Here is a 16130-nt window from a genome sequence, read left to right as displayed (position 1 = left end):
ATTACTAGCTCAGTGGAGGAGGAGAGAGATGTGAATATGATTTATTATTTTGAAAGAATTTCAGCACTGTCTTCCCTAACATGCTCAAATACCAACTGCTGAAGAATCAGCAGCTTGAGAGGATGGTCAGGTGCACTGAAAACTCCTTGAACTGCTGGGCTTGAAGGGCTGTGATCAGAACAGCTGGTTCCTAGCATGGTGGGATCAGTGGCACAAAGTCCATCCTGAGGATGATGTAGCCTGGCTGTCCCACCTTGCCACCAGTAAGATGCATGGATGTAGGGTACCAGTGCTGTTGTGTGACAGCCCGAGCTCAGCTGTCCACAGAGCAGTGCTTTTGTGACATGTGACGCCAGTGCCCATCTCAGAATGATGCTGCAGCCCAGTGGCATTGCTCCAAATTTAGGTAGGTTTTAAGAAAGTAGTCAAAGCACATTCTGCAAGTCCAGGTCTTGATGGCAGATGGGTTTGTGTGGGGTCTGTAATAAGATAATACAGTTTTCTTCCTGTGTGCTGTTGGTGAGTAATGGCCTTGGTGTACTCTCTGGACCTGCATTTGTAATCTAGTGTATAAAGAGAGAGACTGTCAGCCTGTATCTCTCTTCTGGGGCTGTGTACAGGGAGAAAGCTTTAAAAGATGCACAACACAGGCTAAATTTGTGGTCAAGTGTTAGCTCAAAACATACATTCCTACTGCCTGTATCTATTCCTTAAGAGGTGAAATTCCCTGAAGTCTGTCTGTCTTACACCTTCAGATCTGTCCTTTGCCTGCTTGAAATCCAGCAGCATAGAAGTAATCCCATTAGTATTTATTGCATCTGCAGCCTACTATGAGCTCTCTGAGTTTTTTCATTACTCTTTTAGGTGCAATATGCCAAGCAAAAAAAAAGAAACAGGCTTCACAAGGGAATTGCCTAAATTGAGGGATTCAAATCAGCACAAAATAAGAAACTGTCTGGTGATCAATCTCACGTTACAATTTCAAGGACATTCTAGGTATAAGACATTGTTATCTTTGATCCTCCCAAGGATGATGTAGCTGTTGCTTGCCTGAAGGAGATGTTGCATAAAAAGTGTTGTCAGCTCTCAGTGTGTTCCTTCTAGTGTTGGAATAGTGGACAAGCACCCTCAGTGTCCCTCAGTGCTGCTGACCGCTGGAGAATGGGACCGACTTGCTTTTCTAGCTTACCAAGAATCACTTTCAAACCTAGATTTTTCTTTATTACCAACAAACAAACAAACAAACAAAACCACAAAAACGTGCACTCTCCAAACAAAACAAAACCAAACTCCTACTGGTGATAATGTATTCCAGTTTCCTGAGGTTTTCTCAAATGTGTAGTACATTCTACTGGCTTCTCACTCTGCTTTGGCCCAGAAATACTTCCTGAGCTTCTTTTAGTGCAAACTACAGAGATGTTTTCACACATGTCCAGAAGCAGAAACCACTCCATCAACCAGCACTTTTCTCAGTGATATCTAACCTAAAATGGATCCTGACTCTAACTAAAATAATTACCAACCTGTTGTACAGACTCAGCACTGGAGCTTCCTACCATTTGTGCACACTGACTTGTTCAGTGAAACTATCTCATGGCTCACTCACAGCTGACTGTGTTTCAGCAATGCTCTATGAAGACACATTTAGTGTAGCTGGATAAGCCTGAGTGAAGATTTGCACCTAATTTGCTGTAAATAATGCATATTACCTCTACTGCAGACAAGTGCAAACTCACTACAAGTTTATACCTGGAAAAATTAATTGCAGCTCCTTAAAAGATCTGGATAGCCTCTTGGTGCAGTGACAGGCTCCCAGGATTCTGTGATCATTAAATATGATTTGTGGGGTGACTGTGCTGCCTTGGTTCACACTGCCTTTAGTATGGGCTCATTTGTTCATTTTGGCCACAGTTCCTCTCCTCTGTTGTTGTGGGGATAGGATCATTTAGAGTTAGCAGAACCTAAGCTTTCCAAAACCTTTTCTGAATTTCAGTGTTTGGAGGGAACCAGTTCAAACTAGATTTTCAGCTTTGAACACAGCTCTTAAAGCCCAACAAGCAATTTTCATCAGGTTGTATGTGTGTACCACTGCTGCTTAAAATGTTCAAAACATACATAATAAATAATATTCTCTGTGCTCTGGGAGGCAAGGACAGTTAGATCAGTAAAACTTTGTCCTTGACATTGGTAAAATTGTGGTTTGCAGTGTTGGAAAAGAAAATTATATGCTTGAAACAATAAAACAACATCTGGAGAAGTAAGAAAAAAAAAACAAAAAAGCTCAGGCAACACTCAGAAAATTTTGTAGCCCACAGTTTTTATAAGCTAATTGCAGATAGGGAGTGATGGCAGCTATGGAGGAGCAGCAGAAAAAAGCAGCTGGGCAGGCCAGGAGGACCTGTCTTGTGCCACATCATTTGGCATGAATTACACTCAGCATCCTGGGTCTGTTTTGGGGAATTTTTTTCTTTTTTTCTTTTTATTTCATTTGAAAGTAAGTTTTTAAAGACCTTGTAAGGAAAAGACAAAGATCTTGCCTGACAACTTATCTCAGATATAAAGAAATCCATAACCAAACTATCAACAAAAAACTGAATAGGGTTAGAATCAAATGAATATGGTTTTTGTATTGTTCTGGGTGTTCAGGTGATTTCTTAAAGAGGCACCCTTAGGGTAAAGAAGAGTTCCTGGGAAAACAAGCGAGTCACTTGAGGAAATGTTCTTCCTCAGCAAGGTGATGACCATGTGGGTAACTCTCTAAGCAGGTGCTTTATAGATGAGAGTTTGTGACCCAAGACAGTAAATTCCAAATTTGGGCCTGGAAGGATGGCACCTTTCAATATCACATAAGAACTTTGACCATGGTTGTATGTTTTATTTAGCAATTATTTGGGCTGTTAAACTTTTACCATGTGCAGTTCCACTGTCTTTAGTATCCTGGCACTAAAATGTTCCCCTGGAATTAAAAATAAGCCTGTGACTTTGAACAATTTTGTTTCCTATGTAAAACATCAGTAGCTCATCACTCATCAGAGTGTCTCCATTGCTGTTTTTTTTTGGCAACTGGTTAGTTGCCAGAACCAGAAGCAGCCAGGTAATATCTGTAGCTGGGCTGACCCTACAGCCCTAATAATCTACATTTTTCCCTTACAAAAGTGCCTATGTTGATTTACCTCTGTTTTTCATAGACTAAATAGAATCACGCTTACATTTTATTACTTCCACATTTCTTGCTTCACTGAAGCCTCACTAAGGTAACAGTACTTTAATTCTTACTGCACTTTACCTATGTATTGTCTATTGATCAGTCAGCACATCTGAGGATAATCCAGGACCCTTCATAGGAAGCCTGAGGTGTGTTTTTCACAGGAATACATGCATTTACTCAGACCTGCTTGTGGCAGGATCTCTGCTGCCTCTCTGAGATCCTCTCTATTGCATTCTAAAACCCAGGGGAAAGCTCCCCTTGAAAAACTTTCTGAAACCAAAAAAATGAGGTTGTAAAATCTAAACCCTTTGCTCCTTTGCATTGTGACAGGTATTCAGCTATATTCAATTGACCTCACCAGATTTTTCTTTTCTTTTTTTTTTTTTTTCTTTTTGTTATTGCAGGATTCCCAGCAGGAGAACTTCAAAAGCCTTTCTTTTGGGGAACAGAGTATCCTAGGTAAGTAGTGCACAAGAGAACCTCACCCACCTAGAAGTGAGGAATAACAGGGAAAGGTATTGCAAACACAAATAGACAAAGAAGAGGGTGAGGAGAAGAAGGCAGTGGTGCTGAAGACAACTGAAAGGCAGCCCCTAGGAAATCTGTGCTGTCTTGCTGTAGGGCAAACTTGGTCCTTGGGTAGTGTGTTCTCTCCTGCTGTATCCTGCTTTTGCCTCTGGAAGGGCTGACTTTGAGAAGTGCTGCTTTGTGTGATATTTTCTTACCCTTGGGAGCTGTATGTGTTGCTGTTGTCTTAAACTGATGACTGATTTCTCACAGGAATTGCTAATTAAGTGCACCCAAGTGGAAGTGTTTCAATGCTACAGCATGCAGATGCAGCAGTGTGCACATGGCAGGTATTAAAAGGAATTGTAAATCAGATAACTGACACTTCCTGAACAGAAGTGAATACCCTGAGAAGCCAATTATTATCAGTGTATTGTTCACTTTCTGCTAATATCTAAGATTAGCAGTGGGCCCTTGTCTGTGCCTGTTGAGGTGCATGAGAATATCTTCATGTGCATAAGTGATTGCCTGAGCAGGCCCATGGGCCAGTGTAGCTGAGGAAGGGTAATTATAGGTCACATACATTAAATTTTGAAAAATCACTGCTTTTGTGCAGTTCAATAGCTTTCTATTTTAGGGTAGGATAAGACCATGAAAAATTTCTGGTGGCAGTTTCTGAAAGTTATTTTGCAGTTTAATAAAGCCAGTTTCTGGTGAAATATATCCTTAATAAATCATTGTTAAAAAAAAAATCAAACTTTTCAAACATTTTGTGTTTGCCATCATCCAATCTGGACTGTGTCCTTGTAAACAGGAAATTTGGCAATATATGTAGAAAGACACGTTCAGTTTATGAACTAATTAATTTGTATTCAAAGAGAATTCTTGTGGGCCATGTGACTTTGTAAGTGGTAATTGGGTATAGAAGAAAGTCCTTTCTTGTTAAGGTGAACTTATTTTCTGTTGTAGTTATTGCAGACGAGCTTTGCTTTCTGATTTCTCTGCATTCTGACCTTCTGCCATAGTGATAAAACTGTGGTTCTTTCAAAGTATTATACTTTGCTCATTTCTCTTCCTTAAAGGTTACCTTAGCTTAAATTGGTTTTGCTTGAGTACGTATCAAAATGTAATTTAGTAAACAAATGTAGCTGGTTTATGTCAGACAACAGATTGCTTTTGTCCTTGAAATATTCTGGATGTTTTCTGTCTGCTTAGAAGAAACAGTACATGGCAATGGAGCAGATAAACCATCAAAAAGTCACCAGTGCCTGCTGAAAAACTAATTTAGCAAATATTTAACATTTAGTGGCATTTTAGTGTCCAGTTCCAGCACAACCACCAAAACCCAGTTACATCTATTTGCAGAAAGCAAAGCTTAGTTATCACTTTTATATCTCAGTGCATTAAATAAAATAACACTCAAATGCCACCACTCACAACTGTGAGTCTCCAGTGCCATATATATTTAAATAGAGACTTCAAACTCCCTGACCTCACAGCTTCCTTTCAGTTCTGAGCCTCCCCAGTCCCAAAGGGTCCCCTTTGATATGGTGTCTGCTGGGCTGCACCTTACCCTTCCATCTCTGTCCTACTGTGCCCAGAAGTGACAAGCATGAACAGAACTGGGAAAATTTCTGGAAAAAATGTTGTTGAGCTGGACAAAATGCTGCATTGGGGTTCACAGATATAATGGCCAAAATTCACTGCAGCCTTAACCCGATGTTTTGGAACTTAGGAAAGCTCCAGGGATTGGCAGAACACCCGTCTGTTCTTTGTCCCTGCCCCTCATGGTGACAAAGAACCTTAGAGGAAAAATAAGATGTATTTAGTAATAAGGCTTGTTTCTTCTAGATCTCTTTACATGTTTTGTGTCATTATTTTTATGCTTCTCCAGCTGCAAAAGATCCTGTATAACCCCCTTTACTTCAGATATGGAAAACAAGTCTTACATAGTGCATTTGTTAGGGGTAATTATCACTGTGTGCTACACAAGATTACAAACTTGTCACACAAAAGGATGGTATTTCCATTGCTGAAACATATAATTTCAACCTGCATTTTTTGGAGATGGTTTGTAACAGTACTTGGACTAAAAAGCAGTAGGGGAGATTTTAACACATGCAAAGAACCATTCAGGAAAGAAAAAAACAAAGTGAAGGATTTTCATGGGAGCAGAGGGAATTAAATGGTATAATAGTTTTTGGGCATGACTGAGATGAGCAATTAGTGCACTATGGATCATTAAGTCCAATAATGTTATTTCAAAACCCTCTGCCTTTCTTCTATTTCAATACAATGTCTTAGAAATACTATAAGCTACTTTGAAGTATAGCATCTCAATAACTGAAATAATTAAAATCACAAAAAGTAACTCCACAAATGAAAGATACATTGAGTAAATCACCTACCCCATGATACCCACTGCATTTGGTGTAAAAAAGCCCTGAGCTTTTCCCTCTTTCATCCCTATTTCTCCTAAAAGCATGCTTATTGGGATATAATAACGAAGATATAATTAATTGTCAGTCAGGAATACAAAGTATTTCTTTTTACTCTGTTGTCCATGTGCCTTAGATCTGACTGTGTATCATGTCCTATTCCAGGGCAGGTGCAAGGGAATTATATGACCTTTCTTTTTAGAACTGAATGGAGATCTGTTAATGCTTTGCAAAAGATAGTCTTTGTTTCAGAGTAGGTACAGCTGTAACTCTGTCCTGTTCCCAGTCAGAACGTTCAGAATTCAGTCAGCTGAAGGAGAGTGGAGCCCATATGATGCTGATAAGGGATTTGGTTGGAAGAGTGAACCATCACAATGCTTTCAAAGTTTTAGATTAAATGCTACTTTTAAACAAGAATTTAACATTAAGACTTTCAACATCTTTAAGTAAAAATTGTGTAGGTCTGATCTTTAGACCCATATCCCCCGCCTCCTCAGCTTATTTTTACATCAATAATGATCTTTCCTGATGTCTTTTGTCCTTTAATGTTCATGACTGTGAACACTTTCTGAGGAAACTGCTTTTTTGTGTTCCAGGTCATTAAGTTATGGTGCCATAGGAGTGATTGTTGGCCATGAGTTTACTCATGGATTTGATAGCAATGGTGAGTATTTGACTGCACTTTGATAACTTTTTTTATTTACAGAGCTGATAGATTAGAAAGTTGACTTGTACATGCTGTAGCATTTTTATTGTTTTGGTTTATTTAATGGTGCTGAGTTGTGTGAAAAAATTATAATCTTGTATTTATTAGATTTATTTACATGGATTCTTGCTCGGCTGAATTGGATTTTACTTGATAAGAAATACCACAAGTTTTATTCTTTCTGTTTGTCTTGAATGAAAACTAAATCAGCAACAGATTCTGAAAGTCCTAACAGGGAGAGGGGAGAGTGGGAAGGACAAAGGGATAATTTCTGATTGATAAAAATTACAAAGAAAACATTTCATTTCAGATTTGACATTTTTCAAAAGATAATTGCAAAAGTTTTAAAATACAATACTGTAACAAGGGTGGTACAGAAAAGGTGTTGCAAAATATTAAAATTAAAAAAAAAAGAGACAGGAAAAAAATAGTCAGAAAATGTCAATGCAATTGTCCTGACAAACTGGGTGGAGTGGGGCATTGCCACTACCTAGGTTTGGCTGTCTCAGCAAAGTGCTTTTAAAAATTGGGCTCCTGAGAGAAAGTTAGGGGAGAGGGGGGAGGAAGGAGATGCAGGGAGAAAGAAACTTGAGCCTTCTCCTCTAGGGAGTAATTTTGATTTTGCTTATGTTGTGTAATATAGAATACCTTAAAAAAAGAAACAGCAAACCCAAAAACCCCACGTATTCTGGTATCCTGTTTGCACTGTTCTACAACACTTCGTGTCAGCAAACACTCCAGAATGGAGACATTTTTCTTCATAAACTCCTACTTTGTGTAGGTGAGCACCTAATCTCCACCTTGTTTCCTGCCAGTCAGAAAGGAACCTAAAATTTGATTTCCTCCTTGCCAGGGTCATACTTTCCAAATACAGAAATAAATACATCTCTAGGGAATTTGTCACCTTGTGGAAATTTTAGAAGTTTGCATGAAATGGATTTGTTTCCTGATCAGGTGAAGAATTAATAATAAATTAGTTATCATCACATTATCAGAATGAAAGACATATGGTCTGAGGATGAAGAATGCAATTATACTTGCAAGAAAGCTAAGTGCCTCTTACACTATGTAATTATAAAATGTACTGTAGAATTCATTAGTTATTACTATATTTTTCTGCAAATGGAAATTATGACAATAAATAGAATGCCAGCTTTTCACTGCTTATTTGAGTGGGGCCAAGATTTTGCTGACTGATCCTATCCATTTTGTACACACACTCACATGAGAACATTCACTCTCATTCACTCTCATTTCTGTGAAGATGAAAGATTCCTAAACTGTAAAAGGATTTTCCTGCAAAAACATTTGTTTTCTTTCCTTTTTAAGGTCGGAAATATGATAAAAATGGAAATTTAGACCCTTGGTGGACAACTGACTCTGAAGAAAAATTTAAAGAGAAAACAAAATGCATGATTAATCAATACAACAATTACTACTGGAAGCAAGCTGGCTTACATGTATGTAAACCACCAGTGACTGAAAATAGTGGTACATGAGGAGTTTGGGTCATTGTGTTTTTTTTCTTTTTTTTTAAGTTCTCTTTTTATAAATCCCAACATATTAGAATATTAAAGTACCAACTTCATTTCTCACAACAAATGATTTTTTGAGGTGAATAATTGTGTTAAAAATTGTCTGTCAGTTTTGATTAGTCCAGTCAAGTACCACTACCCACACTCTGGTGACAGGGTTAAACCATTTCTCTCCATCACATCATTTTGGAATCAGAGGAAGAGGATGAAGTCACTCAGCAGGGCTGGTCTAATTATTGTGACCATGTTAAATGTCTTCTGAAGATGAAGTCTGTAATGAAAACTGAGCAGTCACTCTTTTAGAAAGAATATAATAGCATGTTTTATAGATTCCTTTTACAATTCTGCCTGTTATTTATTGCAGCTATAAAATGGATGCATAAGCCCCACTTTATTTCAGATTCAACTCTTGCTATTTCTTCCATGTGTGCACACAGACCCCATTTGTATGTTTAATCAAGGGAATATGACAGCAGTAGCTCCTAGAAAAGGATTGAGAAAGTGCAGGGGAATTTTTTCTGTTTTGTTGTCTATCAAAGGAATGGGCTTCCCTGAAGTTGTGTACATCCATATGTCTGTCCAAAATGAGGATAAACAGGATATGTCCCAGACCTTCAAAATGAATAGCTGAAATTCCAGTGGTGTTGTCTGGGACACGATTTTAATCTTAGTTTTCAGGATAAAACACACACTCCAGTCCCCACTCAATTCTATCACCTCTACCTACATTTTACAAATGCTAGCATATCTTTGCCTTTTAAGAATAGTGAGGCCCCATGAAATTCTTATCAACAATTCTAACACTTTTCCCAGGCTTGTTTTTGCTGATCTCAGAGATAACAAAGTCATGTTGTGGTCCAGTCTGAAGTCCAGCAACTCAGACTTGAAATACTTCATAATAATCTAATTTACAAATAAAAATTCTCAGGCTCATTCCTGAATATTTGTAGGATAAAAACTGTCATTACAAAAATGCCACTCAAAGAAGATCCTTAAAACCTTCCCCAAGGTGGCTGAGCTCTTCCCATGCCTCTGCCATTGGCTTGGCCATCCCCTTTAACTTTTGCACTGTCTCTTGAGATGAGTTAGGTCTGAATTTCCTCCCAGTGTAGACACTGCCTTTGAAGTCCATGGGCTTACCAGAGAGATCCTGTTACCCACAGCCTTGTCATCCCATTCCTTCTATATCCACAGGATAACCAAAAGCACTTTTTAGATGATAGAAGATTTTTCCAATTTTTGGACATATTTTATAGCTTTTGTAGGAAGAGCTATGCAAGCAAAGACCTTTTATTATTATAATTTTGGCCTGTCATTTGCATTGATACTCTGCAGGTTTTTTACCCTTGTATGAATATTTTCCATGGATTAAGAAACCTATTTATTCTTCTTCCTTCTCATCTGGTATGCAATAAAAATGTGTCCAGAAACGAAACCTAATGAAAGAAAAAGTGAGATAGAAATAGCTTCAGAGTGCCATAATCACATAAAGTCATCTCATCAAATAAAGGGCTTATCATGGTCCATGATCCCTGTCACAAACTCTCTGTGCAGAGAAGTCTCAAATACCTGATCCCCAGCTGCCTGAGATCAGCAGAAAGAATTCTTCCACTTTTTAGCTGGCCTGTGGCCCTGTTAAGTTACTCTGATCTTGTGCTCCAAGTCAGCCTCCCTCACAAGCCCAGTGCAAGTGAAATGTGTGAGCAGGAAGGCCAGAGGAAAAGGCAGCTGTGTGCTGTCTGTTCCCTGGTGTCCCAGCACTTTTTCTTCTAAAAGCTTCTCTCCCACCTCCATCTCCACCCTCCTGAGGGCAGGGGAGGGCTGACAGGAAAGGGCTGCACTTTCCTCTCTGGCTCCCATTTTTCCTGTATGTTGTACCCAAGGCATCAAGGTGTCCCCAGCCCAATCTGGGTGCTCATCTGCACTGAGTGTGGGGCTGTGCACAAGTTCCTGGCCATTCCCTTGAGTTTTCCCCTCATTTGCCATCCTGCAATGAGTCCTGATGCCAACCACTGTACTGATCCCTGTGGCAGGGGAGAGCTGCTGGCTGCAGCCAGCATCGACCTGCAGAGCCCTGCTCAAAACCGTGCTCAGTTACCTTGCTTGTTCGAGACACAGGAGACAGTAAAACTGCTTAATCACAAATACAGTTGATAACACAAGGATCTTAGTAGGCTGGGTGAGTAGAGATAATTCCACCTCAGCAGAAATTAGGATTTCTTTGTAATGATATTGCACTTGGTAATGCCAGGAGACCAGTTTCCTCACAAAGTTTATATAGTGCAGTTTCCCACAACACATTCTTGTTGCTATTGCTCCTGCTCTTGGAATCAATACCCAGGACAAGCAACAGGAATCTCCTTTGCAGATATTTTTAGAGCACTGAATATACTACCAATTTTGATTCTGACAGCTATTTTTAATTAAGCTTATTTATGTTATGACTTAGAAGTTATTTTTGCATCCCAGTAGCATATTAAGAGTTATGTAGAGAAATAAATATAGCCTTTTAGATAAAAGTTTAAGAGGCTACTGGATATCACATGTCACCAGATATAAACAGTCCTTAGGGGAAAATTACTGACACTCAGCTCAAAGATCAGGGACTGGATTCTTAAGTGCATTCTATCTACTATATTTTGTGCTGCAGAGACCTATGACCAGAGCCAGGATAACTCATCACAGAAAATAGTTTACTGGCAGTATTCACATGGAAACCCAGTTTTCTTAACCAAAGTTGGTTGAAATTGACTGAGGTGTTCTTGCCTTGTTTTGCTTTCCCCCTCTTTTTGAAGTTGATCAAGTAGGAAGTTCAGAAATGGGTCAAATGACTGATGTTCTTTCATTCTGCCAAGGTGAAAGGGAAGAGAACTTTGGCAGAGAACATTGCAGATAATGGAGGTTTGCGAGAAGCTTTCAGGGTAAGTAGATGGAAAATATCTAAAACATCATGTTACTTAAAAAATAATTTAAAAAAAAAGCTGTGGTTATCTTCATGTTGCTGAAAGGCACTTGGTATCTCTTTCTTATCAGGCATACAGGAAATGGATTACAGAAAAGAGGGGAGGAGAAGAAGAGCCTTTACTGCCAGGCCTTGAGTTCACACATAACCAGCTTTTCTTTCTGAGTTATGCCCATGTGAGTAGAACAAATGTGTTTCAAATCCCCATCTATTAACTTCAACAATGTGCAGTGCAGAGATGAGCTTGCTTGTTTTCAGCAATCTGCATCACCCAAACACAGATTTTGAGAGTATAAGGAGAGACTTCTCCCACAATTATTATTTCTTTCTCTTTCCCTCTTTGTCCTCAACTACCCATGGTGCCAGAACTGCTGAAATGATTCTTGGTTTTGCACAGTGTTGTCACAGCAACTTTCTTTCTTTTTTCTACTTCCCTGCCCTAAAAGGGTCTTCCTGCATGTATTGACTCCCCAGCCTCCTTCAATTTTAACTCACACCATTTGTTACTGTGTACATTGTTCAAGGGAACTAAGCAGCAGTGAAGAAAGTCTTAGTTTGTTTTTTCCCATCTGTACACTAAATATGCTGTGACAAAACTTTGATAAAGGCTGTGAGATTTTTAGAAAAAAAAAACATAGAGCGAGGGAGGATCAGAAATTATTTATTTGGGTAAACAAATTGGGGCAAACTCCCTACATGAGAAGTAAAAGGCTATAAAACTTTGCCACCAGTTGAAGGAATGAATCTTCCCAAACTGAAAAAACAGGACCCAATGCCACCAGTCCTGGCTAAAAATAATTTCCCTGCTGAGAGTCAGTGTCGCAGTCTGTGGGCCTGTGGCTGTTTCAGTTTGACCATATTGAACAAAGAAAATATTCCATTTTCATTGTTTATGCTGAATAAAGTTTCACCTCATGTCAGTTTTTCTCCAATAAAATTTTGAAGCTATAGGGAACATCTGGGGCTCTTACAGGACCACTGCAGAAATCATATGTCCAGTAGTCCCTCAGAGGGAGGGCACACTCAGTGAGAGCAGTGTATGCAAGGTACCCTCGAGCTCAGTCTATTTTCACAAAGCTCAAGACACTCAACAGACTTTTATAAAATGTCAGGACTGTGTTCAGCCAGAAAAAATTGCACTAAAGTCCACTGAAATCCTATGGGCAATCTGCCTTAAAGGATTTTGTTGATAGGAACATTTACTGTAGAGACTTAGGTAAGGTAGGGGCAGTTTAAAGGAGATTTTTCGTGCAATGGATACAGCATAAGAGGGGTTATTCAGTAGTGCAAATATTCTATCTTCCCTGTTTTTTGGTCAGTTATGATTGAATTAAGTATCTTATCAGGAACAGCAAACTGGGGACCACTGATGGAAATGTGGAATATGTATAATTTCAAAAGAAACTGACATTCCAACATGGCATAAATATATCAGGTAATATAGCAGCAGTTCTAGAGATGATAAGTATTATTATGTGTACCTTTTATACACATTACATTGTTTTGAGACCAAGAAGCATGTTTGGTAGGTGTGAGATGCTGCAGAGCAAGCTGAAAGACAAGCTACCATTATAGAGAACTTCAAAAAAAGAACTAGTAAAGTCACTGTGATTAGATGATGTGAAAGAGTGTGTGGAGAAAAACAGTGGGTGGACACTGGATCCATTAGGGGGTTTGAAAAACAAGAGAAAACTGCAGATTGGCAAAGGTGAAACAAAGTAGGAATTTATGGTGTCTTTCCATTTTATGTATTATTAGTAATAGGCATCTTAAGAACAGTGACATTACATTTTGCTGTGCATAAAAAGTCATCTCAGGTAATGTGCTTGTTTCTCTTTTTTTAAAATTATTTTTTATTTTTTTATTTTATTAGGTAAGATGCAACTCCTTCAGACCAGAATCTGCGAGGGAGCAAATATATACTGGAGCTCACAGCCCTCCTCAGTTCAGGTAGTGCAAATATAGTATTTCCTCAGTGTACACACAGAATCAATCACTGCAGAACAGAAGTGCAGAAATATAGCATTTTAAGAGAGGTTTAAGAGCAAGCACAAAATTGGATTGTGCTTTTGGTTTAGATGGAAATGGAACTGCTTTTATTAGCTTATCTCTCACTATTATAAATGCTCTTCTGTAAAATTGAGGAGCTTGCATCTACCTTCAAAAGCATTTGAACCAGAACACACTCTGATCCCTGTGATGTCCTGTAATCATGGCCTGAGTACCTAAAATGCCTCATCTATCACTTTTTTTCCCTAAGCAATTCTAGTTTAGAAAACAGTGAATATAAGGAGGGGCCTTGATTTTATCTGTCTGAGTTCATTAAAAGCTCCTTAGTCTTCACCTTGAAATACATTGATAATGCAAAGCAAAATGTGCCCTGTGAGTTCAGTTCAAGCCCTGACTCTTCCATTGGCATTCCAGTGACATTTTGCTTGAAGGAGCTGTGGTAATCCAGCCATAACAGAGGGAGCCTGTCCTGGCCAAAAGGCTCCTCTGGCCACAAACACTCATGAACTCCCTGCCATGGGAAAGGGGGAAGTTTTAGAGACTACATAGGAATTAGGAAGCCTGAGTTTATTTTTCTGCTTCTTCACCAAGAACATGTTGGTTTTGTTGGGATTCATGTTGGTTGCATTTACTTAACTAAGAATTCTGTGTTTGCCCCTGGTCAAGTACTACATTACCTCTTTATTTGGACAAAGGATGTTATATCCACGAAAAAATTCACACAATACAGTGGATTATTTGCCTTCTAGAAAATCTCACCACTTTCTGTTGACTGAAAGAGTGTTATACCAGCTAGTGAGGGTAAAAGTAGTGCAGTATGCAAATCTGTATGCCTTTTAATATTGAAAATATATCATGACAATGAGGACAAGAGCATCAGGCTGACCTTCAGCCTACAGAGATATTATTTTCATAATTCCTATCCATGTTAAGATTTTGGTAAAATAATCATCTGTTGTATTTTAAAATCCTCAGGTTTATTTACCTGTATGTATATTTATATTCTGAATAGTTTCATAGCTACATTCTCATGAGATGGTGATACACATGCAACTCTAGGGATGGAGTATTTATTAGGAAAACTCCTGAAGGCATCAGGCTATGAAAGAAAAGCTCAGAGTTTAGGTTAATTTGAGATCTAGAAAGATATTGAGAACTGGTCTCTTTTTCACAACTGAAGAAAAGCAGTGGTGCTTATCTCCTTGCGAATCATATCAGCTGTGCTAAAAAAAATATCTATTTCTCCCAGCTTGGTTTCATTTATGTCCCAAGACCATTATAAGCATAACTGCAATACAGCTAGCTCCAACACTGACAGCTCTTTCTGTCCAAAAAGCTCAAAGAGCCCTTTTAAAAGTAATCATAAAAGGTAACAATAAAAATTATAGAAACGAACAACACGTCTTGAGCACAGGTGTATACATCTGAACTACTCACACCAGTTTCTCTTCAAAGTCAAAAAGGAAATGTCATTTTAGAAGTTAATATATATATATAAATAATCTTTCAGCAGGTAATAAATTTAAATTACTTAAACTCTGCAAGTACATCTTTCTATTGATTACCAAGGGCCGCCAGTGTGACCTGCTCAAGGAAAGGTGTCTCTACTATAATTCAATGGGAAGAAATCCAGACACTCCACTCTGATTTCAGTTAATGTGTGACAAAATCAAACCATGGGTAGAAAAGTGGTGTGCATACACACATAATGATTTTTTTACTGGATAAATTCTGGGTTTACTTGGTTTTAATTGGCAGATTTTCAGTATTAGCATGTGTCTTTGCTATTTTTGAATGCCAATTTCAGATTGAAATCCCTGGCACGGCAGGCAGAACTCCCACCAACATCAGCAACAGCTCTGCATGACCAACTCTTGCTGTTCCAGCCCCTGAATATGTATCTGCAATTTTTTTTTACCATAAAGCTGCATATCAAATTTAAGCCTAACCTAATCTTTGCTACAAAACTGACCTTTAGGTATCTTTGTGCCAGATGACTGCAAATTTTCTTACTCACAGAAAGTCTAATCAGGGTAATAAGAATATTTTCTACCATGCTGAGCTACACTGAGAAGCAAATTGTCTGCAATATAGAAAAATGCCTCCTCACTGCATAACAGAGGCAAGGTATACAATTGCTATCACAGGAGATATTTTTTCTGCTTTTAACTCAGAAAACTCTTTACAACCATTGCAAGTTTCAGGTTAGTAAATCCCAAGATAGTTGAAAGCATAGGAAAAAACAGCAAACACAAATACAATCTAGCAAAGGTAAAATAATAGTTTCTGACTGCATCAAATAAAGCAGACATGAAAGCAGGAGCCAAGGATGACTGCATGCAAAGTCCAAGCTCTTCCCTTATGCCTAAAGGTGCCCGTCTCGAAGGCAGGCACATTGTCCATCTTGTGTCAGGCAGGGATGTGCTGCTCTTTCAATATCACGCCGCCTGTGGTAGAAGCAAGAGAGCCTGGGAGCTGTTCAGGGCAGAAGGCTCGGAAAACATATTTCCAAACTATCAGAGGAGTCGAGATGTTCACAGGTGCAAGGCTGAGCTGCCCAACAAGAGCTGTAAAGTCCCAGGGACCCAGTGTGTGTGGATGTGGGTGTGTGTGGGTGGGCAGAGCATGCTGTTAGGAGAATCTGGAGCCTCATGAAACCACTGCCAGCACAACCCCAGTGTGTGCTTACATCCTCCTGCCTGCTGCACTGCAGCTGTCTGGCAGGGCTGGAAGAAGAATTCCACCATGCACAGCTACTGCTGAT

At 39.0% G+C, this 16130-nt stretch overlaps 1 protein-coding gene across 1 annotated transcript in view; it reads left to right on the top strand.

Annotated features, from left to right (window-relative positions):
* Nucleotides 1-16130, top strand: part of PHEX (phosphate regulating endopeptidase homolog X-linked) — a 101290-nt gene that overhangs the window by 79822 nt on the left and 5338 nt on the right. The window contains exons 16-21 of the mRNA XM_030952775.1: nt 3613-3667; nt 6750-6817; nt 8189-8319; nt 11250-11315; nt 11428-11532; nt 13230-13306. Of these exons, the coding sequence (XP_030808635.1) occupies nt 3613-3667; nt 6750-6817; nt 8189-8319; nt 11250-11315; nt 11428-11532; nt 13230-13306 (502 nt within the window). The remainder of the gene's footprint in view (nt 1-3612; nt 3668-6749; nt 6818-8188; nt 8320-11249; nt 11316-11427; nt 11533-13229; nt 13307-16130) is intronic.

The sequence above is a fragment of the Camarhynchus parvulus genome, chromosome 1, assembly GCF_901933205.1.
Source record: "Camarhynchus parvulus chromosome 1, STF_HiC, whole genome shotgun sequence".
Lineage (NCBI taxonomy): Eukaryota > Metazoa > Chordata > Aves > Passeriformes > Thraupidae > Camarhynchus > Camarhynchus parvulus.
This window is presented reverse-complemented; position numbering and strand designations above follow the sequence as displayed.